This window comes from Nannobrachium achirus (assembly GCF_963921795.1).
Source record: "Nannobrachium achirus genome assembly, chromosome: 19".
NCBI classification, from domain to species: domain Eukaryota; kingdom Metazoa; phylum Chordata; class Actinopteri; order Myctophiformes; family Myctophidae; genus Nannobrachium; species Nannobrachium achirus.
This window is the reverse complement of record NC_137826.1, coordinates 48,062,215-48,089,964: the sequence shown is the minus strand read 5'-3', so window position 1 is coordinate 48,089,964 and position 27,750 is coordinate 48,062,215. Positions and strand designations below refer to the sequence as shown.

Below are 27,750 nucleotides of genomic sequence, written 5' to 3'. Positions count from 1 at the left end.
GCAGTCCCCGGGAAGGAGTCCCGAGTCCCTTAGTCCGAGACCGAGTAATATCACAGGCGAAACCCAGACAAGTCAATGAAAAATTTCACTTGAGTCCTGACTCGAGACGAGTCATTAAGGTTGGAGCGTTGTTGCTACCGTAAGGTGTGAAGGTTGCTACAGCGGTAAGGTCTTAGCGTAGCTATGTTGCTACCGTAAGGTGTGAAGGTTGCTACGGCGGTAAGGTCTTAGCGTTGCTATGTTGCTACCGTAAGGTGTGAAGGTTGCTACAGCGGTAAGGTCTTAGCGTTGCTATATTGCTACCGTAAGGTGTGAAGGTTGCTACGGTGTGAAGGTGGAGGCGGTGCGTTCTCAACGGGTGAAATCGTCCGACCAAAGTGAAAGATGGCTTTGAGCGTTCGCCCTCTCTGTCTCCCCCCTCCCACACACACACACATATATAGACAGATAGAAGACATTTGAAGGATTCTGTGTGTATGTATGTGTACGTGTGTGTGTGTGTGTGCGTGTGTGTGTACTGTTTAGCCTTCACCTTGGCCCCTCCCCCCTGGGAGGACTCCATATAGCTCCTGCTAACTAGACTCTCCTCTAAACGAGAGGCCGGCGAGGACGGCCCATATTTAACATGGATGATGTAACACTGCTGCTGCTGCTCGCTGGGAAACGCACTCCTCCACACACACACACACACACACACACACACACACACACACACACACACACACACACACACACACACACACACACACACACACACACACACACACACACACACACACTAAGGCTGGGTGATATTATTAAAACCTTCGATATTCGATAACGTTGTTGAATACCTCGATAACGATATTACTCACGATATTAGTAAAAACAATTGCATTATATAGTTTTCCTGCTTTAGGTCCACTGCCTGCCTAACCCAGATATAGCATGAATAGCATATCCATGCATGCACACAGCACAGTACACATACAATGAAGGAATTAAATGCCATATTTTCCATTTTACAGATGCACTGCTTTTTTGCATGTGCTACATGCATGCATAGTGTGTCTTGTTAATTAATTTGACACATACACCAATACCTCCCTCGGTTAGACGTAGCGCGTGGAAGGAACACATTATTCCAACCAGTTCCTTTCCCCTCCATCAGGCGCCCCAGCTGGCCAGGGGGAGGCAGTATAGAGACCAGGATTACAGCGTGTTTTTGTGAGGGTATCTACCCTAGGAGACACGTGGAGAACATGCAAACTCCACACAGAAAGGCCCTTTTGCCAACCCCACCTACTTGCTCAGTACCCTTTGTACAATAGCCTACACATCCTTTGTTTGCGGACACAGGCTTCCATTTGTTCTTAATTCCCTTTTTATTTCCTGTGATGTCAATACTTGAACAATAAGTGTTAATCTACATATTGCCTATTGGCTAATTTGCAGTAAAAAATGATTGAGAAAGAGGTGGTGGTGGGGGTGGGGGGGTGGGGGGGTGGGTACTTAATGTAGGACAGAGAGTGAACGCAATCCATCACAGAGTTGGACCCCCCCCCGCCCCCACGCTGCCAGGGGTCCGGGGCCCACCCCATTCATCAATCAACCAAACACGCTATTATTTGCATATTAGTTAGCAGCCGTCGTGATTGGAAGTGTGTGTGTGTGTGTGTGTGTGTGTGTGGGGGGGGGGGGGGGGGTGTACATGCATCCTTGTTGTCGGGGAATAAACCTCGTATCTCTGTACTTCAACATTTGTATGTTTTTTTTGGAGCTCACTGAGCTTGTCGATCTGCTATTTTTGGCTAAAGTTCTCAGAATATGGACACTAGGGTTCAAGTGGTTAATATAAGATTTGGAGGACCCCCTGTAGCAACTCTGAGGACCCCCTAGGGGTCCCGGACCCCCTGTTGAAGACCCCTGTGTTAATGGATCCAACGTAGTGATTATTCAATCACAATGTTCTTGTTAACATTGTTCATTGGTTCAATAGGTTTATTTATCGAACCCGCAGAAAGACTTCCGTGTGACTCTGTAGTATGACAAAGTAGGTCATTATAATATACTTGTAGATCGGCTATTTTCGGCAAAGAGCTTTGGTGTAGAGGGGGAAAAAGAGCAGACTAAGTAGGGTGAAAGGTCAAGTTTATTAAGTATTGACGGTTCAAGTGGTTAAATATCTGAAAACACAAATTGACATGAACCCAAAATACACTGATGATTGTTTCTGTCAAACAATGAAACTATATGGAATCTATGAGCAGGTTGTGTGGGGGTCCCTGCTTCATCTCTCTCTCAACTAAGGGGTCCTTAGCCTGAAAACATTGAAGACCCCTGCATTAACATGCAGGTCTTCCTGTAAAGTAAGGGTCTTGGAGATACAAGGTTAATCCACCCGACAGCAGTACAGCGACGTGACTGTCCAATTATCATACATCAATGTTTCCTACGCCGTAATTCACTACAACATCTCTGGGAGTAACAACCCCCCCACCCCCCCCTACCCTTAAGCCCCCCACCCCCAGGAGGGAGCCCCCACTACCCCTCCCCCTGTTCCCCCCACTCCTCCTTTCTCTCCCTCTCTCCTCCCCTTCTCTCTCTTTTGTCATGCCACCTCTCTCCTCTACAGAGGTGGAAAAAGCACTCACATTTTGCACTTGAAGTAGGACTGTCATCTAAAGGGGTACTGTCACTTTAAAAAGTAATCTTATTAAATATTAGTTAATATGTTTATGATGTCATTGTGAGAATGCGCAATAAGCCAATCAAATTAATTGACTGTATTTAGACTACTTACTGTACTGGTCAGCTGTTGTTGGGGGGCGAGGGGCAGATTACACTGTGACATGAGTTTCAGACTATTTCAGAGCGTTTTTCTCTGAAAACGCTCTGAAATAGTACACTAGCACATACAGAGTCATTCTAATGAACTGTAGTCCCATTGGAAACATAACAGAAGCACACTAGCACAGACAGAGTCATTATAATGAACTGTAGTCCCTTTGGAAACATAACAGAAGCACACTAGCACAGACAGTCATTCGAGCTGCATATTCTTGTTATGCATGTATAGTTTAAGAAAACATTTGAAAACATCATGGAAGTAACACCAACAACACCAGAGAAAGACGGAATAACGCCCCCAAAAATATTGAAAGAAGACATAACGCTTCCAGTAGGACTTGCTACTGCTACTGCACCAAGGGAGCGGGTGCACCACATCCGCTTTATCCCATACTACATCATAACACCTCCCGTCGCTCTGTCGCCCCCAGACTGTATGACGGGAGTATTTGTAAATCGCGGGAGTCAACAGTCTGGCCACGCGAGACTAGCCGCCTAGGGACGTAAAAGTTATTTCCACTCCAGAATGATCAGAAACCCCAAAACGGTATTGATCCCAGACTAGATTAAGTGTAGCAGCCCTGCTATAAAGTCCATTCAAACTAATGGGTAATAGCGTTCATTAGCACAGCTGTGCTGTGCATAGAAACTTGGAACGTCTCTAATTGATCATCTGGTTCTGCTTTGCTTCCTGGAACTGCGCGGCGGTGGAGGAGGAGGTCAGGCTTTGCATTTAAAACTCATTATCTGGACTTGAAAGGAAAAAAATAAATAAATCACATCACAGCTTTAATCTGGGCCCGGGGTCTGAGATGGCAAAGCTGCAAATTAGATTTAGCCTCCGCAATTCTCTTTATCTGTGATTTAAGGAGAAAAAAAGAAAAGCACAACACATAAACAACATTAGTGCGGAGGGGAGGCGCTAGACTGGGGCTTGTGTGCCGTGTCTGTGACCGTGCTTTGTCATTAGCCCTCGCCACTACCAAAGCGCACAGCCTTCTCTAATTAGCTGGCCCAATTTACTCGTCTGCGGTCGCATTGGCTCCAGCGGGTCGTTTGTGACGTGTGTGTGTGTGTGTGTGTGTGTGTGTGTGTGTGTGTGTGTGTGTGTGTGTGTGTGTGTGTGTGTGTGTGTGTGTGTGTGTGTGTGTGTGTGCGCTTGTATATCGTCACTGTCAGGTAGAAACCTCTTATGTCCAAAACCGTTACTTAACAAGAAGTACCAATGGATCCAATGTAATTGTTTAGCCACAAGCTCTTGTTAATACTTTTCTTTCTTTTTTTCTTTCTTTTTTGTTTAAATAACGTAAATAGACGACCTGTAAGCTTACAATGTAAAGCAGTGGTTCTCAACCTTTTCAGGCTGCGAACCCCAAAATAATCATATTTTAACTGGGGAACCCCTCCATGACGAAGACTTGGAATTGTAGGAGTTGGCATTACATTTAGTTTGACTCAATCTATTCCATTGTGAAAATAGCCGATCTACATGCTCACATGTAGATCTGCTATTTTCACAATTTCTGCCTCTAATATTTGAAAATGTTACCAATGTTTGACCAGAGGTACTAAAAAGGTCTTTAAAGTCCTTAAATTGTCACTTTAGAAATGTCCTCTATACACTTATACTGTATGTTGGTCTGTTTACTGTTGAGTGAGAAAACAATGTTAACATTTAGCTAAACATCTGGGGATACCCCAAAGTAATTTGGGGACCCCTCTGGGGGTCCCGACCCACAGGTTGAGAACCACTGATGTAAAGCATGGAATATATCGTCTATTTTCACAACTCTTCGCACCACTTTTGTACGGTGAAGTAGGGCATTCATTAAAAAAAAAGAAGAAGAAGAAAAATCAACTAGCGGCCAATCATAGGACCTTTCAGTTCCGTGTTTAATTCATTTTAAACCCGGACAACTGGACCCCTGGAAACAACCAATGAGCATGTGCAGTACCGCTCCTGAAGAACAAGGGGGCAGCAGTACGCAAACAGACCAACCACATCGGGCCACCATATTAAACAGCCAAAGTACATATTAATCACCTATCCATGGATATGCATGTTAGCGTGTGTTAAGGGAGCCCACCTTGCGCGTGTGTGTGTGTGTGTGTGTGTGTGTGTGTGTGTGTGTGTGTGTGTGTGTGTGTGTGTGTGTGTGTGTGTGTGTGTGTGTGTGTGTGTGTGTGTGTTGTAATAGATTTTTATAAAACTGTTAATGTATGTGCAATGTGTATCTGTCACCTTTACCTCAGTAAGTTAAAGTTACTTGACACAAAAAGACTGACTCAACAACAGCTGTCTATCCGGACAGTTGCTCCACGCTTACTCCGACGTCATCAGTGCATATATGGAAGACTTCTGTAAGAATAGACCTGTCCTTCACCTATTCTTGTCACACTGTCTTGTATAAATAAGACACTGCCCAGAGAACGTGAGTGACACTAGCATGCGTGTTGTCTCAGAGCTCTTGATTTTGTTGTGAAATAAATATATTGTATTCATTGTCACTCTACCTTGTGGAAATTCAATTACTATATTATATGCTATATATATATACGATCTGAGAATTTACATAACAGTGTGTGTGTGTGTGTGTGTGTGTGTGTGCGTGCGTGCGTGCGTGCGTGCGTGCGTGCGTGCGTGCGTGCGTGTGCGCGTACCTTGCGTGTGTCCCTGCAGTGGCAGTACGTTGTGTCCCAGCTCTCCGTTGAGCCACAGCTGCATGCGTATGAAGGGCTCTCTGCCCTTCTGGGTCAGCTTGGCCCAGGGTTTGGGTCTGGACAGCATGTCACTCACACTGCCCTGGGACAGGCCCAGTATCTGGTGGGACAGCCACCACACACACACACACACACACACACCCTTGTTTAGGTCATTGCAAGTGGGACAACATTCCAGTGTGTGTGTGTGTGTGTGTGTGTGTGTGTGTGTGTGTGTGTGTGTGTGTGTGTGTGTGTGTGTGTGTGTGTGTGTGTGTGTGTGTGTGTGTGTGTGTGTGTGCGTGCGTGCGTGCGTGTGCGTGCGCGTGCGCGTGTGCGCGTGTGCGTGTGTGTGTCTTAAAGGAGTAGTTCACCCCCAAAATGACTTTTTTTTCCTATTGATTACTCATGCCATCTAGAGACTTGAGTTCAATAATATCTTTTTGTATTTCTCGCATTCCTAAGACAACAAATGTATTATAATACATTTGCACCCATTGATTAAGGATGGGGACCCGAATGCATTTGGGTCCCCATCCGGAATCAATGGGGGTAACATTTATTGTAATCTGATTATTGTTTTAGAAATGCATCAAAAAAATAAAAATATTATTGAACTCAAGTCTCCATGGCGTGAGTAGCGTCAATGGTGGCCAAATGTGTTAAAAGTGTAATTTGTGTCGTTTGGAAACCTCACGTGTCCAAAACTCTTCCTTTTCGCTATGATCAAAGTAGGGCGTTTAATTTTACCAAACAACACACAACGTTAGACTGGAGATAAGAGGTTTCTGACCGGCAACAACCATATTCATTTGTATCTACACCAGCCCACTGCTGGGCTGTGAGCATATTGCAAATGTTTGAATGATAGTAGAACATTAATGTTAATGTTATATTATAGAAACATTCATTATATATGGTCGCAGGTTCGATTCCTGAGCCCGACGACCTTTGCTGCGTGTGAAATGAATCAATATAGAGCAACCGTGTGGCCTGTTTCTGGCCTGAAATGGCTGTCAGACTGTACAGGTGAAATAGAGGGTGCGTTCGGACATGCGCACCGGGTGTGTGCTCAGTGTAGTGAGTGCAGTGGGCGGTGACGTTGTAGAGTGCATTCAGTGTGGCTTATTTACGTAGTAACGTAACGTTGCTATTGAAAGGTAATTTAATTCATAACACTGGCCTACCTGCTGTTAGTTTACACGTTGATGCTTGTGTAACAATAAAGCCCAAGGACCAATGAAGCAGCAAATGGTGCATTTTGTTACAATTTCCTATGCCATTGTTCACAGCTGAGAAGCGCGAGACTCCGCCATGAAAACCAACCAATCAAAACACCGCACTGACGCACCACACTGCCAAACCCCATCTTCTGAGTAGGGTTGTTCAGTGCGTGGTTCACTCAGCACACCGGTGCGCAGCGCACTGGATTTCCGAGTGCACCGAATAAACAAATGAGAACATGGCACACCGGTGCGTTGAGTGCGCATTTCCGAACGCACCCAGAGTGTTCCCGTTTGACATGACATCACACCTTCTCTCCGAAGATCCTCTGGCAGATGCCGTTCTTGGCCAGCTTGTCCTTGACCTGCTGGGTGAGCTCCTGCGTGTCCACGTCCTGGTACATGTAGAACTCGTACTGATCGGGTTTCAGGGGCGCCACCGACGGCCTGCATGGGGAGGGTTGGGGATAGGGATCATTCATTAAGGGATTCTTTCTGATCATTATCCCTCACTATAATCGTCAAAATCCATCATAGGATTATATTGTGAGCTGGTCGATCGGCTATTTTCAAACATTTTGTATGTTTTCTTTTGGTGCTTTAAGTTCGAGGCAATATTGTCGTACTTCTACTGATGTACATTTTGAATTCCAGACTTTTACTTGTAACAGAGTATTTCTACATTGCAGTATTGATAGTATCGTAGTACTTTTCCCACCACTGCCCATACCTGGGGGTCTTGGCAGAGGCGCCCGCTGCCGCAGCAGCAGAGCTGGACACCAGCAGGGGCCCCAGGGGTCCCAGGCCCGCCACCAGGCCCAGGGGAGAGGGGCTGCTCTGAGGGGTGTCCCCCCGGCTGGGGGGGCCCTGGGCCTCCGAGCCCGCCGCCGAGTAGGGGGAGTCAGCCCGCGGCCAGTCCTTCCAGAAGTCCATGGAGGAGGAGGAGGACGGGGGGCCGCCCAGCAGCCGGGGGGGTTTCTGACGGGAGAGCATAAAGGGATGTTTTTATTGTTGTGTGTTGATATACATTCTACTGTACTGTATAAGCCCCTTTTCGACTGCAGCTTTAGCACCACACTACACCACACTACACCACACTACACCACATAAAAATATTAACTGTGATTATAATACAATATAAATTTGTATTACAACTATCCTTCATTATAATGGATTATAACTGTGATTATAATACACTATAAAGTATTATGTATTACTATGATAACTATAATACACTAATAGATTATAATAGTGGTTATAACACAATAGAATCTATTGTCATGTATTACAACTATATCCTGGTGGTCTAAATGAAAAGTCAGTGAGTGGTCAGTCATTATGAAGTGTTTGGCCCTGTTTGGCCTAGCTCAGACCTACTCTAGATTGGATACTTTTTAGTACCATGTTTAGCACGACTTTCACACCACTCTACCCAGGTCCTTGTAGTGGGAAAACCTGCCACAAGTGGGCGGTGTTGAGTAGTGTAGTAGTTGGGCCATGTCAGTGGAAAAGGGGCTTTATACTACTATTTCTATGCATTTGATGTATTATTATTGATGTATTTATTACCTTGCTTATTGTAAATCGCTCTGGATTAAGAGCGTCTGCTAAATTGCCTAAATTGTAAATTGTGTACTTTACCTCCTTGCAGTCGTCCTGGTTGCGGGCGTCTTCGCCCCCACTGAGCGCCCATCCCCCGGGGTGCATGCCGCTCCACCACTGCTCCCTCCAGGAGCTCCGCCCCTGCTTTCCGCCGCTGCCGCCTCCGTCCAATAGCATCCCTCCTGTTCCCGCGCCCCCGGGCCCCTCCCCTGCGCCCGCCTCTCCTCCCGCCCCGGTGCCGGTGCCGGTGCCGGTGCCGGCCTCCTTCTTCACCAGGCCCGAGCTGAAGTCCAGGACGGAGGACGGGGAGGGGGAGGACGCACCTGGTCCTGAGGTCTTCTTGAGGGACAGCGCCAGGGGGGAGTAGGGGGACGCCGACAGGGTGACCACCGGGGAACCTGGGGCAGCAAGGGGTGCAACAAGTTCATCAAGCTAATCCATGGGTTCAAAATAATTATTACACAGCTTGGTTGGATGCTTGATTCTGATTGGTCAAGCATTGGAATCAGCGGTGAATTATAGGCGTATAATGACCGCTGCGCTCTATAACGGACCGCTGCCTAATCAAAGGCTCAGAACACCTGCTGCATTCAGGCTGCGGGCTGTGTGAATGTAGTGCCGTATCCAACATGTCAGCCATGTACATGTAAACAAACACACAGCGTAATTTACAACTAAACGTTGCTCTCACAAATGTTTTTAAAAACATTTGAGGAGAGAAATGGACGACGGAGTATCAGAAAATGGATTCAACAGAGGTCTTCAACAGGGGGTCCGGGACCCCTAGGGGGTCCTCAGAGTTACTACAGCGGGGCCACCAAATCCTTGTGTGATAGTATCATGTTTTTTACATTAATCACTGGAACCCTAGCATCCCTAATCTAGTGTACATTAGCCAAAAAATAGCAGCTCTACAAGCTCACAACGCCTCACGCTGCGAGGCACTGTGAGCTTGTAGATGGGCTATTTTTTGGCACAGAGGTTTAGTGTAGAGGGATAAGAAGGGCAGACAGTAGGTATTGACAGTTAAATGTATGAAATTAATCCAACCTACACAGATGATACTGTGCTGTCAAACAAGTCTAAGCTGTGTAAGAAATGTTATACGATATGTAGTGGGGGGGTCCCTGCTTCATCTCTCTCTCAGCTAAGGGGTCCTTGGCCTGAAAACGTTGAACCCCTGCTCTAAAACAATGGATAGCCCTTGTTACCTAGCAGCTTAGGAGGCAGCAGGGAGGAGAGGTCAGAGTTGCCTCCTATGGAGGATGAGGATGAGGAGGCCTTGAGGAGGGGCTCCAGGGAGGCGTGCTGCGCCTCCATCTCACGGCGGGCCTGCTCCAGGATGGACTGGATGGTGTCGTCCGAGCCCGAGTGGCCCATCATGACGCTGGAGCCGCTGGACACAGAGTGGGACGAATCCACTGGGAGAGGGGGGGAGGAGGAGAGAGAGAGAGAGAGAGAGAGAGAGAGAGAGAGGGAGAGAGAGAGAGAGTGGGGCAAGTGTTGTTTGATCGTATTCGAACGCTGTTTGTTAAACGCACAAACACAGTTAAAGGTAGGGTAAGTGATTTCACTTAAGTTTCAGTTTTCATGTAGGTGACAGGTGGGAGCCTTCATCCAATAATGATCAAGTGGGGGCGGGCCTTGGTGCATGTAAGGCCCGCCCCCACTCGACCATGATTGGAGGAAGTCCCCACTCTATCTAACCTGACTTCGCCAGATGGTGGCAGCAGTGCGTACCGCCCTTCCTTACCATCTGGGACCGCTCAGGGAGAGTTGATAACGCTCGTATCAACGTAGCGGCAGCTACGGGCGGGCTCTGAGCGGCTCTGAGCCAATAGAGTCTGACTGCAGACCACGTGGAAACCCAGTAGGCGGATTCCGGGTGTAATGTCATGCAGACAGGCCAATATGAGGCACTCCCAGACTGTGATAGACAGACGGCCCCATCCAATCACCTGCTAAAGAACTTGAAAAAATGTCCCGCCTCCTACATCGGTTTGGTTGGAATGAATCCAGATGGTAAAGCAGGGCGGTATGCAGGCATACGCACTGCTGCCACCATCTGGCGCAGTCAGGTTACACTCTATCCTGATTGGAGGAAAACCTGTCACCCAACAGTTTTGTGGAGCAACTGAAACTGCTTTTTTTTTCTGGAGATAAGGCTTAAGTCCAAATATGGACATTGGACAAACACTCCACGTAACTAGCACTATCAGAACTTAGACCCATTTTGTTATTATTTGAATTACCTGTAAATGAAATCACTTACCCTACCTTTAAATACTGTGAATTTCATGTAACTAAGAGTGCACAACGCGTCCATTTGGTTCCATTGTACGCTCTTAGAGTTACAAGAGTCAATCTGAAGGTAGATCGTGATCTACCAGTCGATTACAGAGGCAGTGCAGAGAGACCACATGCCATGCCGTCTCAAAAATATCATCGCAAAACTCCTCCTGACCTCCTTTTGGCATCCGCCACTTGAATTAAGGTGACTTGATTGTCACGCCGGCGTTGCTATTCCAAAGAAGTGAAACGCGGAGACACATTTTCCAAATTCTTAACAGCCCTCTCGGGTATATTCTCAGGTCAAGTATTTCCAGAAATGGGATAATACTTTTTTGGGGTTGGCAGATCTTGTTGAGCTGGTCATTTTAAAAGTAGTTCTCAAGTCAAACACCCATGGTCTACTCATTCTACTGGCCTGGGTCCATTTCAGTTCCTAAGGGTGCGTTTGGTTCAAGAAGTTTACTGTAGAGGAGCAGTTATGCCGGGGTCACAGACAGTCTAGTCGGATTTGCAACTTCTCGAAGCAGAAAATAAATAACGAAGACATCTGCTGGGAGTTTCTGAAATATGAACATCAAATTGAAAACAGATGCCTTGCTTCATCACATCAGGTACAGAAATAGGCTTCTCCCAGGAAGCATGTTGGAGTCACACTGGCCTGGGAGATGCCAAAATGAATCTTTGAACAGCTTCAAATACTGCTTTGAGCTCATCTTTAACCCATTTAGGCCTAGAATTATTGAACGATTTAACCGGTGAAAAATAGCAGATATACAAGCTCACAGCGCGGCACCGAGTGCCGCGCTGCGAGCTTCTAGATCTGCTATTTTTGAAAAGTCGTGAAAATGTTTGAAAATCTTTGAATGTATGTATTCTTTAAGCGAACATTTCTAACTCAAATTTTGCTTCTGGGTGGTCCCTGCCCCCCTGGAACTAAATATTTTGAGATCGGGGGTCCGTGGCCAAATACCAACATCTTGGGGGTCCTTGACATAGGTTTCTTGCACACATTTTCACAATTTTTCAAAAATAGCAGATCTATATATCTGCTATTTTTCAATAGTTAACATTCATGGGGGGCCCGCAGTGAATCCTTGTACCCAGGGCCAAGAATTTGGTGTGACGCCCCTGCGTATTGGAGTCACACTGGCCTGGGAGATGCCAAAATGAATCTTTGAACAGCTTCAAATACTGCTTTGAGCTCATCTTTAAAGTCGCTGCGCCAAACAGTCTGCACTGCCTTTGCTCTACACACAAAACCTTTGAATCAAAGAGCATTTTATTTTTGTGTCAATGTTTTTCCCCCACCCATTTCCCTTTTTCTCACAATTTAGTAATCATGCAAATTCCCGGTTTCCCCTCTTGCGTAGTCCCTGTCACAGCTAAGTGCTAACCCCTACAGCAAGGGTCTTCAACAGGGGGTCCGGGACCCCTAGGGGGTCCTCAGAGATACTACAGGGGGTCCTCCAAATCTTTGAGTGATAGAAACTTTTTCTTCTTTTTTATATTAACCACTTGAACCCTAGCGTCCATATTCAGAGAACTTGAGCCAAAAATAGCAGATCTACAAGCTCACAACGCTTTCGGCAAAGAGGTTTGGTGTAGAGGGGGAAAAGAGCAGACTAAGTACAAAGTGATAGGTCAAGTTTATTAAGTATTGATGGTTCAAGTGGTTAAATATCTGAAAACACAAATTGACATGAATCCAAAATGCACTGATGATTGCGCTGTCAAACGATGAAACTAAGGAATCTATGAAAAGGTTGTGGGGGTCCCTGCTTCATCTCTCTCTCAACTAAGGGGTCCTTGGCCTGAAAACATTGAAGACCCCTGCCCTACAGTCAGTCTTGATAGTCCCTGTCACTGCTAACCCCTACAGTCAGTTATGTGGAGGGTGTAATCAACCACATGGCTCCTCCCATAAAAATGAAGTCACCGCCCAGTTTCACCGGGAGGACGTACAGTACAGTACAGTACAGTACAGTACAGTAAAGCATGTGGAAGAAGACGCCATCCTTCCTTGTTCCTCACAATACGTCTCATCGCGATGCATTGTGTCGAGCTTGTAGATCGGCGATTTGGCTGAAATCCATATTAGTAGAGGACCTGGGTAAGATATGTATGCGCTTAACTTAGGAGAGAATTTCTCAACTGTTCTAGACTAATATGACCCCTGGGAACAACGTCAGAACTTTGCGAAATTCTCTATCCGGGGCGAAATACCCCAGAATGACCACGCCCTTTTAAAAATGACCACAACTTCCAACATGGCTTTATCTTCTAAACCGTTGGAGCTACACATTTTCTGAAGTGCTCAAAATGTTCAGAATACCAATGTTAAGGGGGACATATACGTGTGTAACATTTCTAATTTCGATATTTTATGACAAAACAACTAAGAAACGCTAAAAACAGGCAACTTCTTATTGTCCAGGGCCTTAGGGACATTTTTTGCATTAATCAGTGTAAAACAATCAAACCTGTCCCAGATGTAACCCAGAGCATGCTCTAATGATTTAGGAAGGGTGCCCAGCGACTCTTCAGGGTCATCAATCATTGTGGCCAAATCCAATATGGCTGCCATCTCAAAACAGTTTTGGCTATAACTATTGAACCAGATGAGCTACAAAATGCAAACTTGGTGTCTATTTCATGTTTTCTGGACATTTTAAACATGTTGGAATGCTTATCTTTATGATTGGGTGGGTCCGAACCAATTTGCATATTTCAAAGATAATGGCGTTTATATACAACATTTTTGCTGAACATTGTTACACAATATTGTACTGGCTGTGTCTACTCTTATATTGTTTCAATAAAATTGCATCTAAGGTGCGACGTTGGTGTAGTGGTTAGTGCATAGGTGAGTAGTTCAAACCCTGCCTAGGCTGACGTCAGCAAAGGGGAGAAGACGACAGCCAGCCCCATGGCCTCCCCTAAGTAACAAGAAATCTTAACATTTCTTGTTACTTTCTAAAATGTTGCCAACCGGACGATGATACACGAAAGGAGAAGAAGCATCTAAGATACATAGTTGTTTGTTTTCTCCAGTTTTAACTCACTCCTAGAACTCTACACTCAATCTGGATGAAACTTTATGTTACATAATGATACATGTAATTGCGACCGTAGGTCGCAGTTACTTGCACACTATCCAAACCTCCACCGGCTGTCCCTCCGTCACTCCGTCACTCCCTCTGTCACACGTCACACGTCACACTTTTGCCCTGCTCATATCTCTGCAACCGTTGCCCCGATCCATGCCAGATTTTGCACACACACTCCTTGCCTGCCAAACTACAACCTCCAAGGACCCCCGGAGTTTCGGGGACCCCCAGGTCCCTGGGGGACCCCCAGGTGTAAAAAATTACCAAATGTGCAAAAATGACCAAATGACCACCCCAACGGGGCTGCTCACGGGGCATTCCCGGGGACCACCCACTCCTGGTGCTCCAGAACGGATGCAAAAGTGGTGGCGCCCCCAGTGGAGGACCCCCTGCCACTGCAGCTCACATAAAATGCCGTAACTCGGGCTAGGAGCGACCGGGAGAGCCGGGGCCGGTACCTATTCGTCCGCCTTGGCGGCGAGGAGACCCCACCCCTCATTTCTCACATGGCCCTCTAGCGCCACCATGAGGCCGATTCAGATTTTGCCCTAAAATCACGAAAATCACTACACAGTATGTCTACACTCATGTCAACAACATGGATCAGGAAGATTTTGGAAAAACACATTTTTGCTCTATTTATGGAGATAAGCGACCAACGGTCGCTTATCTCCCGATTAGGGAGTCTTACTGGTAATGTATCACGATGATGTCATGAAGGCCGCAGTGTAGTATGTGAAACATCACATGCTGACTCCATCCATCTGGATGCGTGGACGTCTGGACGTGTACACTTTTTTACGGCCTATGGGTTTGCCGCTCTGACATAATTCTCTGACATCACTGTGATGTCAGGGGAACCACTCTAACAGAATGGCTTTGTCGCTCTGATGTCACGCCCTGGCTTCACTGTGATGTCACACAGAGTCCCTTTTATGCACATATATGGAGTTCTCTGATGTCATCAATATTAAGCCCATAATGGTGCCAGCCTCTATCACACACTTCACTACCGTCAGGGGGTGGTGTTGAGTGCAGTCTGGTTTATTAACCAGGCAACATAATAAGGACTTCACAGGACTTCATATGGGAATGCTCATACCCAAGCCCATGCCCATACAATATATGGAGGCCACATCGGCCACATACCACACTAACGGAATCCATATATAGCCAAGACAGATGGTCAAGACAGCCCATATCTGTGTGGCTGGTTCTACAGACAGGGATCTCCATCTATGGGCATAAAAGGGTATGATGTCTGATGTCATAGACATCATAGGACTTTCACATAACAAATAACTGAGTAAGCATGTTTGGGCTCTCACAGCATATCTCCATATAAAGTACATGGATCTCCATATACGGGTACCACGGGTCTCCATATATGGGTAACTGGTCGATATACATCAGTGGCCAGATGGCCAAGACATGGCGCGACCTCGCCCTTTAGGGTGAGGTCCTGAGGCATCTTACTAGTAATAAGCTAATTAGAGTGCTCTAGTGCTCTACCCTTGTGTTTCCAATGCTCAAGTAGCATATAATAGACACAATGTTTGCTACAGTAAAAGGTGGCAAAGATTAAGTAAGGTACAGTAAAATACATTTTCAGATACATGTCATCTTTGAAATATGTTGAGATACACCCAAACATAAAGACAAGCATTCCAACATGTTTCTAATGGTCAAAAAACATGAAATAGACACCAAGTTTGCATTTGTAGCTCTTCTGGTTCAATAGTTAGAGCCAAAACTGTTTTGAGATGGCGGCCATATTGGATTTGGCCACAATGATGACCCTGAAGAGTCGCTGGGCACCCTTCCTAAATCATTAGAGCATGCTCTGGGTTACATCTGGGACAGGTTTTATGGTTTTACACTGATTAGTGCAAAAAAATGTCCCTAAGGCCCTGGACAATAAGAAGTTGACCGTTTTTAGCGTTTCTTAGTTGTTTTGTCATAAAATATCGAAATTATAAATGTTACACACTTATATGTCCCCCTAAACATTGGTATTCTGAACATGTTGAGCACTTCAGAAAATGTGTAGCTCCAACGGATTAGAAGATAAAGCCATGTTGGAAGTTGTGGTCATTTTTAAAAGGGCGTGGTCATTTTCGGGTATTTCGCCCCGGATAGAGAATTTCGCAAAGTTCTTACGTTGTTCCCAGGGGTCATATTAGTCTAGAACAGTTGAGAAATTCTCTCCTAAGTTAAGCGCATACATATCTTACCCAGGTCCTAGACTATATAGGGCTGAAGTGGTTAATGTATGTTTAGTAAGTAACTGGTAACTACAGTTCATTGTAGTGGAGTAAAAGTACACTATTTGCCTCTGAAATGTAGTGGAGTAAAAGTAGTCCACTAGATGCCAATCCTCTCGCTGCTATTCAAACCCCAGTCTCCACGGTGGTGGACATGAACTTTATATTGTACAAAACACGGCTGTTTTCACCTCCACAGTGCTGTCCACTCACCTGCTTTCTGAACCTGCAGCTCTCTCTTGGCTTGTTCCAGAATGGACTTGATGGCTTCGTCTGAACCCGTCTCTGGTGTGCGGATCCTCGTAGTAATGTTACCTGCGAGGAAAGAAAGACAGAAAATACATCTATGATATGAACTAATACATGTATGATATGGAATAATACATGTATGACATGGAATAATACAAGTCACGGAATAGAACATTTGAGATAATTGATCATTGATTGGCTCTATATCTTCTATATCTTCTAAGTAACTAGTAACTAAAGTTTTCAAATAAATGTAGTGGAGTAAAAGAACAATATTTGGATCCGAGATGTAGTGGAGTAAAAGTTAAATTACTGAAAACTGGAAATACTCAAGTAAAGTACAGATACCTCAAAACTGTACTTAAGTACAGTAGTCAGGTAAATCTACTTAGTTACTTTCCGACACCGACACCCACACCCACACCCACCCACCCACCCACACACCCACACACAAACACACACACACACACACACACACACACACACACACACACACACACACACACACACACACACACACACAGAGGCGCGGGCGGGCAGGCTGCTCCCCAGAGTTCTGGTTTACAACGCAGCTCAATCCTGTTAAAACACATGCGAGGCCACAGCTACTGTTGCACATGTTTCTCGTGAAGGCAGAAACCAGAGAGCTGCTGCTGCTGCTGCTGCTGCTGTGTCTCTGTCTGTCTGCCTGCCTCCGCTTACAATGAGAACCAGAACCGCTGGACGCGCTCCCAGTCCAGTGGTACTCCCTGTTTTGGGTTTGTACTCCAGTAACAGTGCCAATACCAGGGGCGTCACAAGGGGGGGTGGGAAAGTGGGACTGAGTTACTAGGGCCCAAGGTGGAGGGGCCTTCATTACTTTATATTTTAGCTATTGAAAAAATAGCAGATATATGCGAGCTTGTGTAGATCCACTATTTTTGAAAAGTCGTGAAAATGTGTGCAAATCTTTGAATATGTATTTTTTTAAGAGAACATTTGTAACTCTAATTTCGCGTCTGGGGGTGGTCCTTGGAACTAAATATTTTGAGATGGGGGTGGCCAAATATATATCATTTTGGGGGTCCTTCACGTGAAAAAGTTTGAGCACCACTGACATAGAAACAAAAAAAAACCTTTCAAAACCTTTCAAAAATAAAATAGCAGACAAGCTCACAAAATAGCTCACAAAATAGCAGACAAGCTCACAACGCGGCACCGAGTGCCGCGCTGCGAGCTTGTAGATCTGCTATTTTTGAATAGTTAAAGCACAAAAAAACGCATTGAATGCTTGTACCCAGGGCCCAGAATTTGGTGCGACACCCCTGGCCAATACCACGCTGTACAAAATACTCAGTTATGAGCTGGCCTGGAATTTCGTCATTTTAGGGGCAAGGCCACTTGGCCTTTGGTGTTGTCCATTTTTGGAGGGCACAAAGGCCAACTGCCAGGGCAGGAAGGCCATCAAATAAAACAAGATTTTAGTCCATTGAAATAATTAATTGAATTTAAGGGTTATGGATGATTTAAAAAAAACTATCTGCTGTGAAATAAATAGATTGGTATTTACAATCTGATCCATGCTCGGCCCTGCACAAATCAAAGACACTGGATTGGTTTAAAAATGAGGACTCAACTAAAGACACTGGTGTCTACATGACAAGAAAGAGACACTGGTGTCTACACGACAAGACAGAGACAGAGGAGAAAGTGGTACAGTCAGCTGGGGCATTAAGGCCACTGTGGCCTCAGGGATCGCCATTTTTTTGGAGGGGCAACGACGGCAATGGCCTTCATGGCCTCCCTGAAATCCCTGCGCTGGTTACGAGTAAAAAGGCTTGTATTCAAAATGTGACTGGAGTGAAAGTGTAAAGGTATTGGCATCAAAATATACAGTACTTAAAGGGGAAGACCACCCATTTTCAATATTGAACTATGTCATTTATATATCTTAGAGGACTTCTGGATTGATTTTGGGGTTTGTATTGTAAAGTACAACTTGATGACATCACACCGTTGTACTTTACAACACAAACCCCAAAATCAATCTTCCAGTTCTAGGCAACACAGAATGGGGGGAACATTTTTCTATTTCCACACAAGTCCTCTAAGGTATATTAATGACATAGTTCAATATTGAAAATGGGTGGTCTTCCCTTTAAAGTACCAAAAGTAAAAGTGCTATAACAGCTCTACGATGTGTTGCGATTGGACGCGTTGTGAAAAAAAAAGATCAGCAATCTTCGAATGGACAAAATAATAAATTAGGGCTTAATTGGTTAATGCAGGTTTTGTGATAACAATCTAAATCTACAAACTAAAGAGTAGCAAAAATTGTTGTAGCGGAGTCAAAAGTACAATATATGCCTCCGAGATGTTCAGTATCGTGGAGAAGAAGTACAGACCGTAAAAGTAAACGTATATCCCAAAAAACGCTGCTTATTGTAAGTGCAGTATACTTGGAGTAAATGTACTTTAGTTACTTTCCACCACTGTCTCCGTCTGCCCGGCAGCAATGAGAAGCAGAATGTTTGGACGGACTCCACGGAGAAAGAAGAAGGCGGGTGGGGTTTTTGGCTGGAGCTTCAGCGGCGGTGCATGGGAGTAAATGGGTTTTAAGAGGTTCTACATGATGGTGTGTGTGTGGGGGGCAGCAAGCCTCCAATTCCACTGTCTGACCCTCGCCTTGGCCTTACAGCCGCTGGTCAGGGCTCACGGGCAAGGTCACGCTTGTTCATGTGTGTGTGTGTGTGTGTGTGCGTGCGTGCGTGCGTGCGTGCGTGCGTGCGTGCGTGCGTGCGTGCGTGCGTGTAGCGTGTAGCGGGGGGGTGGGGGTGGGGGTGGGGGGGGGAGCAGCTGAGTAGGAAGTGGAAGTAATTTGCGGGCTGAAACGGGGATGACCCTGCCAAGGGCAATGACAGAAACACACTGCAAATGTGGAGTGTTCCTTTGACTCCGACGGAACCCCAAATGGTCACGTTTCTAACGCTTTTCAAATTCTGGTGGGTTAGTTTTTTTTACCGCGCATGTGCCTGTGGTCGTAAAAATACTCAAATGTTTTACTTAAGTAAAAGTATCAATACTGCAATCTAGAAATACTCTGTTACAAGTAAAAGTCCGGAATTCAAAATGTGCTTGAGAGAAAGTACATAAGTATTCGCATCAAAAAAAATATATACTTAAAGCACCAAAAGTAAAAGTACAAAATGTTTGAAAATAGCAGATCTACAAGCTCACAACACGTCGCCTATGTATAGAATAAGGCTAAAGTGGATTAACGTATGTTTTATAATATAATCAATCATTTATATCTGCAAAGTAACTAATAACTAAAGTTTTCAAATAGTTGTAGTGGAGTAAAAGTACAATATTTGTATCTGAGATGTAGTGGAGTAGAAGTAAAAGTACTGAAAACTGGAAATACGCAAGTAAAGTAAAAATACCAAAAAATTGTACTTGTACAGTACTTAAGTAAATGTACCTAGTTACTTTACACCACTGAGAGTGGCTATACCGCTGGTAGCGGCACAGAGTTTGACCTCACATGCTCAGACATACACGCACACACGCACGCACACACGCGTGCACACACACACACACACACACACACACACACACACACACACACACACACACACACACACACACACACACACACACACATGCACGCGCACACACACACACTCCAGATGCCATGACGCGCCCAGTCGTTAAGGCCAAAAGAAACATGACATAAGTGCATATCTAGCGTAGCGCAGCGCAGCCAGAGTTTCTTTTTCCCTAGGGACACCAAGCCACACAAAGCTTGTTGCGCTGCCATCATCAAACACAACGCATGCTGTGAATAGTTTGAGTCAAATATCTAAGTTGGCATGACGGTATTCCCACCAGCAATTCTGCTGCTCAAACCTCAGGCCTCGCAACAATTACGCAAACCTATTTTTTTCTTTTTTTGTCAGGTTTTAGGGTCAGTTCAGATGTAACCAAACGGACCCGTAACTCTGAGAAAGTACTAATGTAACCAAATGGACCCGTAACTTTGAGAATGTGACCAAATGGACCCGTAACTTTGAGAAAGTACTAATGTAACCAAATGGGGACCCGTAACTTTGAGAAAGTACTAATGTACCAAACAGGGACCTGTAACTTTGAGAAAGTACAAATGCAACCAAACGGAGTCGTAACTTTGAGAAAGTACTAATGTAACCAAATGGACCCGTAACTTTGAGAATGTACTAATGCAACCAAACGGACCCGTAACTCTTAGAAAGTACTAATGCAACCCAATGGACCCGTAACTTTGAGAAAGTACTAATGTAACCAAATGGACCCGTAACTCTGAGAATGTACTAATGTAACCAAATGGACCAATAACTCCTACAATGTACAAATGTAACCAAAGGGGTCCATTTGGTTTACAGTTTACATTTGTACATTTTGTATGTTTATTAAATTGTAAATTGTACTAAGTTGTCTCAGAGTCAAATTAAACACTCTGAATTTGACTGTGTGTGGTGGTTATGTCTGTATGTGGACCCCACCAAAGCACCAATGGCGTGTCAGCGGCCACGGCCCTTTGGGCTGCGTGGCGTGTCGCGCTCCGACAGACTATAGCCTGGCGTTTAAAGCCAAAGTACATCGTTGGGGCGAATAAAGACACTTTTAACGGTTAAATGACACATTATGTGAGGTTTCTCCATGGTGTCACACAGGGAGACCTGCCCAGGGGCGTCACAAGGGGTAGGAAAGTGGGACTGGGTTACTAGGGCCCAAGGTGGAGGGGCCCTGGTAACTTTAGCTATTGAAAAATAGCAGATATACAAGCTCACAGCGCGGCGCTGCGAGCTTGTAGATCTGCTATTTTTTAAAAGTCGTGAAAATGTGTACAAATCTTTGAATATGTATTTTTTAAGCGAACATTTGTAACTCAAACTCAAATTTCCCTGGAACTAAATATTTTGAGATGGGGGTCCGTGGCCAAATTCATATCATTTTGGGAGTCCTTCACATGAAAAAGTTTGAGCATCACTGACATGGACACATGGGTTTCTTGCACACATTTTCACGATTTTTCAAAAATAGCAGATCTACAAGCTTGTATATCTGCTATTTTTCAATAGTTAACATTCATGGGGGGCCCGCAGTGAATCCTTGTACCCAGGGCCCAGAATTTGGTGTGACGCCCCTGGACCTGCCTGCTGACCGGGGCTGGGTCTTGTTTTGACAAAACGTCTTCCAGCCTCATAACCCTTCATTACAGAAACTCCTAATCATTGTTTTTGACTCCAGTGTTCATTTAAGTCTGCCGTGCTCCTGTATACCTTTTGAACAACAAATAACTTGGTCATTAAAAGATATTCCTAGATTTAACAAAATGAATGAAAAAGAAAAAAATAAGCCTCTTACTGCCACTTTGAGTAAAACTCTGCTGTTTTCTTTTTTTGCAACAAGACTCCCAGGCCAGAATTCTCAAACTATGGCTAACAGGAAATACGACTTTGTAAAAAAAAGGAACCCAAATAAAACCCTGACTAGCCACTTAAACCCCAGCAGCAAACAGCCTATCTACAAGAACACAGCGCGCCGCGTTCGCGACGCGTTGTGTGCTTGTTTTTTTTGGGGGGGAAGCGAATAGATTTGGTGTGGATGGGGGAAAAAGTAAGGAGCCAAGCCAGGTCCAGTTTATCTTTTAAGGGGGGTTTAAGTGGCTATACGGTAGGTGTCAATCACGATAGGGAAGGCAAAGCACAGACCTGGCCTCGAGGAGCCTTCAGAGTTGGGTTTTCTCTTCGGAACCTCTTGAAACACCCTGCTTAGGTTCTGGCCTGGGTTCTCTGTTGGAAAATAGATAGATACTGTAAGTAGACCTGGACCATAGAGATCAGGGGCGGGAAACTTTGATGATGGCGAGGGCCACTATATTTCCACCGTCACTCCAGAGGGCCACATTGCATATTGCTATGTCCTACATCATTCTAGTATCTCATACAAAAGAAGCAAAAATAGCCGCTCGACAAGCTCAAAACGCATCGCAGCGGTCGATCTGCTATTTTAGCTTCTTTTGAATTGGAATCCTAAATATATTTTTTGTTCTTTTCTAATTGGAATCCTGAAATGAATTTCAAATGCATTTAGTTATACTCATGTTAACTTTATGAACTTAAATACGTTGGACATTAAAAAAATACTTTAATACTACTATACAAGTCATTAAGCTACTAATATAGACTGAAGGAATAAAAGCGAGTCATGTTTGCATGTTTGGAATTGGAACACCTGAAATCAATCCGATATTAACCTGTGGGCCGCATTAAGTGAAGGTGGGGGCCGCATGTGGCCCCCGGGCCGCCAGTTGCCCATGTAGTATGAGATAGATGGAGGATGGGATGAAAACGCCACTTATAACAAAGATGCTTAATCCTATGATTACTGTTGCTGGATATTATCGCGGGAATGTGCTGTTGGGACAGAGAGAGGTCAATAACAACGTTGGATTTTCTCCTGATTTAGTCTCTCTGGAAAGTGGGGTTTTAAGTGTCAGAATGTTGGGAAGATCGCGTGGCTCGGGAAGAATTGAGATCAGCCCTCGTTTTATGTATTATGTCTGAGAGTGAAAACAAGACAAATTCCTATCAACTACTGTATGTTGACATGGCAATGCAGTTATCAAATCTTGAATCTTGTCTTGCTTTTCTATCATTTCATCTGTCTTTGGCAGAATTTATAAGTCAACAAGACATTTTGACAACAAAAGCTCTACACTGAGGCGATGGTTAAAGGGCTAGATATCCTGGCATGGTGAGCTGGAGGTGGGTTTTCTTCACCAGGGAACTAGTGAGGCTGTGGAGCCAGTTTCTACCATCTCCCTTCAGCTACAGACTGAAGGTCTACTTAAAGAAAAAAACAAGTATGTGAATACCAGTAGAGTCGCCGGAATGAAACTCGCCGGGAAACGGGGGGTGCGTTCGGAAATTCACACCGGGTGGGGCAACGGTGCGCTTTTTCAGTCTGAACTCTGAAGGTAAACTTTCTGAAAAGCAGCAGTTGCTAACCTAATGTTGCTACTGATGTTTATAAACTAGGGTAAATTGTGGTGATAGTCTTAATCTCACAGTATCACAAATGTTAATGCTAGAAACAACAAACATGTACAGTAGGACAAACAATCACAGTATGTCTTCTTCAGTATCAACATGAATTACTATTCTAATATTCTATTATAATTTACCCTAGTTTATAAACATCAATAGCAACATTAGGTTAGCAACTGCTGCTTTTCAGAAAGTTTACCTTCAGAGTTCAAACTGAAAAAACGCACCGCTGCCCTACCCGGTGCACATTTCCGAACGCACCCCCCGTTTCCCGGCGAGCTTCATTCCGGCGACTCTACCGGTTACCAAGTATGTGAATATAATTTACTTTTCTCCATCAGCATCGGTGGACACAACCTGCAGCTGCCCAGAGAGAGACGAGTTTATGATCGACTTTCTGGACTTAAATCTTTGAGCTTTATATACACACTTTTTCCACTTCGTTGTACCGCTGCCGGAGATGACCTACGACAATGTCATCCTTACAACGCAAACCTGTGGTTATTTTTACTGTGTCCAAAAAAGCCTGTCACCCGTGCGCCCCCCTATAGATGTCAGACCAGAATATATAGCTCAAGGACTGTCCTCATCAGGGGAGACTTGGCTCGCTTGTCTCCGGCAACTCAGAGCCTTGTTCACAAAGTCAATAGTAGATCACAGGAACATGTGCGCCTGCAGAACATATGTCGATACTATTTCGGGGCTTCCGTTTTCAGGACCCGGGCCGGCCGCGGCTATCTCCGGCCACGGATCTCCGTCGTCGCCATAAATCACCACCTCGTAACAGAAAACCTACGTCGAAACGGAGTGAAACCTCTTACGTCTGTAAATCAAGCACGGCGGGCCGTTCCTGTGCGGACGTACGGGCGGACCAGATGGGCGCGATAAATCTCAAGCAGGTATTCCTAAGTGAAAAGGGCCCTAGAGCAAACCACAGCATAAAGTGTACATATATACACACACACACACGTTTCTTTATGTTGGCCCGAGCAACAAGCACACAGCAGGTTGTAATCTTACATGTCAAACAGCGGAATCCTGACGCTCTTCACGCGGGGCTCGGCGTGGTGGGTGCCGGTTGCCTCCCGAGAGCACTCAGGAGCCAATTCACATTTCCGACGGTTCCCGTCCCACCTATCAAACTCCCTTTACTCACCCAAACAGACATTGATGGGGGATTTAGGAGAGATGAAGCATGCGGCTGCGGTTTGGGGGTACAAAGAGCAGCAGCGATCGGAGCGCGGCTCCCCACATATCGGAGCGCTAATGTGTACAAGCTGTGATGCCGCTACTTTAACACAACTCTTTTAAACTTCAGCCTCGCTCGGCAGACAGATTCGAGGCCGCCTGCCAGAACCCGGCCGGCTTCCTTGAAGTGCTTCCAAACAAGCAACAGTAGACACAAGTGTACATTCTTTGGCTCTGTCTGAACTCCACTTTAACATAGAAGAGAACAAGCTGCAATGTTTTTTTTCTTTCTTTCTTCTATTTGCCCTAGAGTGGGGAACTTTTCAGATTATATCCCTGGCTGCTGGGCTGAGTCTACGAAGCATGGAGGAGAACAGAAGTAGTGGAGTGTATTGGTTATTTATGATTATCCTAAAGACAAGATCATGATCATCCCATAACCAAGATCACTGGTTTGATTAATCAAGATGAAAAAAAAGTTCAACAGACATGTGTATAGGGAAATAACCATGTGCAACTGATCTTGTATTTTTGCTATTTGTCGCATAGCAAAGCATATAGGGCTCAAGTTGTTATCCCATGATTTTGTAACCCATTTTTCACCCAGTGTCAATTATCAAATGTAACCCTGGATGCTACACTCCCTCTGCCAACCCTGAGGAGAGAAGCTTCCTTCAATGCATGTCCAGGCTGCTTCTTTTCACCTTTGTCAGTGATTTTCAATATTTTTGACCCAGAGTTTGATGTGTTTGACGGATCCCGTTACAACAATGCTTACATAAAATTACGTTGGCACTTTCCGTGTTATCAAATAATTACATGAACAGAATGTTTACAGCCGGGCTGATCAATCTGGGTCAAGAGTTGTTGACTACTGTATACCGTCACCGTCAAATTAGGGCTTCATATTCCATTAACAATCTACTGCTTTTCTGGGTCAGGGCGGTGTGGTTACATGTGGTGAGTACATTGAAACGTACCACTCAGGAAATATAGTGTTGTCAGCCACCAGCCCAACACTGTGCTCTTTTATGTAACATTATTTAGTAGGTTACCACCTGTCAAGCTTAATGGCACAGGGATGACTATAATGTCTTGAGGAGATGGAAAAAGCCTTTGCCAACAGACCATTTGTACACTCTTAAAGTTAAATGAACACTGAGGATTTTACTGTACAGAGACCTCTTGAGTTTTTCCATAAATTAACACCCTACTCGATCATACTACAGCGACACATGAAAGCATCAAAGTAGCAGATCTACAAGCTCGAATGTGACACGAAGCAACTCGTTTCAAGCTTATAATAAGCTAATAAGATATTTTTGAATTTGAATCCTGAAAAGTAACAGTTCTGGAGTCTAGCCATTTGAGGTTTCCTCCCGACAGAGAAGATATATTGGAGAAGACTACATACAGTACGCTGAAATATTACTGAGGGTTTGCAAACTTTGGGATGCATGTGATGATACACAAAGGGCAGAATCCTCAATGCCCAACTGACATCAACAAAGCCCAACTGACATCACTGACTGACATCACTACAGTGCCCAAATTTGGCGACGACATGACAGACTGGCCTGGACACGGAACACCATATATGGGCATAAAATAGTGCCAGCCAGACAGACGGATACAACAGGTATTGCACAACTGGACATGGATGGTGACTATTCTGCCCAACGGCCACCGGTCTGGGTTCTCCAACATTACTTCTGCATCTCCGGTACACAGGACTAGTGTTTTATGATTATGGTAGAAACATGTGGAGGATGATGATTTATGTATGTGTGTTAGTTTATATGTGGTATATGGTTAACACATCTGGTGCCAACCCCGAGTTTCCCGAGTTTGTATTGGTACCAACGCTGTGCCAACCCAGAGTTTCCCGAGTTTGGGCCGTTTTTGAAAAAAAAAAAAAAAAAAAAAATCAAAATGTTTTTTTTCAACAAAAAAAATTTGGACCTCCAGAAATGTATGTTTAACCCCCATACCAACCCATTCTTTCAAACATGGCAGCCATGTTTGTTTACATCTGAAGAAAACATAATGGCCCATAAATCATGAATGCCTGAACGGATTTCCAAGCAGATTTTTTTGTTTGAAAGCTGTGAACAGTGTGCACACACGTGGTGCATCAGCTAGGCATGGGCGTGCACTTTTTACACAATTGCGCAATTACATGGAAGTCTATGGTAACCATGGCAACGTGGGACATTGAAGAGAAAAAATCATAGCAACATAAGTGTTAAATGTCTGTCTTGTATGTGAGTTATGCACTGTATCAGTTGAGTTTTTGTTAAGTGCCAATCTGTGGGGGGAAAAGGAAAAGGAATGATTGAAATGAATTGAATCACTGCTCTATGCAAATGTGGGCCACAGATGTTCAGTGCAGTGCATCACTTCCACAGCGGGGATGCAAAACACGCTGTGCATAAAATATCAATTAACCTGAAACTCCGGCTAAACACGGCTTCTGAGATCGGTGCAGGCAGTCAGTCAAACGCGACAAAACACAAACTTCCAAGGAATGATTAACATACCATAGTTCATTAACAAATGTGACTGTAAATGCGGGACGTACTGCTCACATCTTTTCTGGTCTGTCAACCAGACAAACGAAGATGATTTTCGGCCGTTGAAGGGCAGAAGAGGAAGAAGTATTCTGAGTAGGCTAAAAGTAGCAATCACCAGAATGTTAATGAAGAAGTTGATGAATCAAAGAGCAAAAGTGTTGGCTTCATATATACAGTATATGTATATACAGTATACAGTTCCCATATGACTCAAAAAAGTACTCAAAATAATCTACAATCTACACTCTCACAAGATGTCGTGATGTGATGCGTTGTGAGCTTGTAGGTATAAAATAGCACTATAAATGATCAAAATACTTAAGTAAAGCAAAAGTATCCAGCAAAGGTACACTGCTTTATCCATTTTATACGTTGACTATTCAAAGATAGCAGATGTACAAGCTCACAGCAAGCTTTTGAAAAATCTTTGAAAAATATAAAAAATGTTTGGAAATCTTTGAATAACTTAGATTTTTCTTGAACATAGATCTTCTATTCCGGGGGTCCTTGGCACACATGGGTTTCATATGGGGGGTTCTGCAGGCAAATACACATCGATTTGGCGGTCCTTGACTTAAAGAACAACTTTCTTTTTTACAACAAGGGTTCATATTTTAGATTGTAATTAGAGAAAAGAAAAGATGAAGTGTTCA

General features: G+C 44.6%; 1 protein-coding gene across 1 annotated transcript in view; it reads right to left on the bottom strand.

Moving 5' to 3' along the window:
* cux1a (cut-like homeobox 1a) overlaps positions 1–27,750 on the bottom strand; it is a gene marked incomplete at its 3' end in the record, with an annotated part of 345,673 nt that overhangs the window by 25,603 nt on the left and 292,320 nt on the right. The window contains exons 19-25 of the mRNA XM_080749517.1: positions 21,999–22,079; positions 16,231–16,332; positions 9,566–9,775; positions 8,394–8,752; positions 7,483–7,730; positions 7,064–7,199; positions 5,491–5,650 (exon numbers count right to left, since the gene is read on the bottom strand). Of these exons, the coding sequence (XP_080605643.1) occupies positions 5,491–5,650; positions 7,064–7,199; positions 7,483–7,730; positions 8,394–8,752; positions 9,566–9,775; positions 16,231–16,332; positions 21,999–22,079 (1,296 nt within the window). The remainder of the gene's footprint in view (positions 1–5,490; positions 5,651–7,063; positions 7,200–7,482; positions 7,731–8,393; positions 8,753–9,565; positions 9,776–16,230; positions 16,333–21,998; positions 22,080–27,750) is intronic.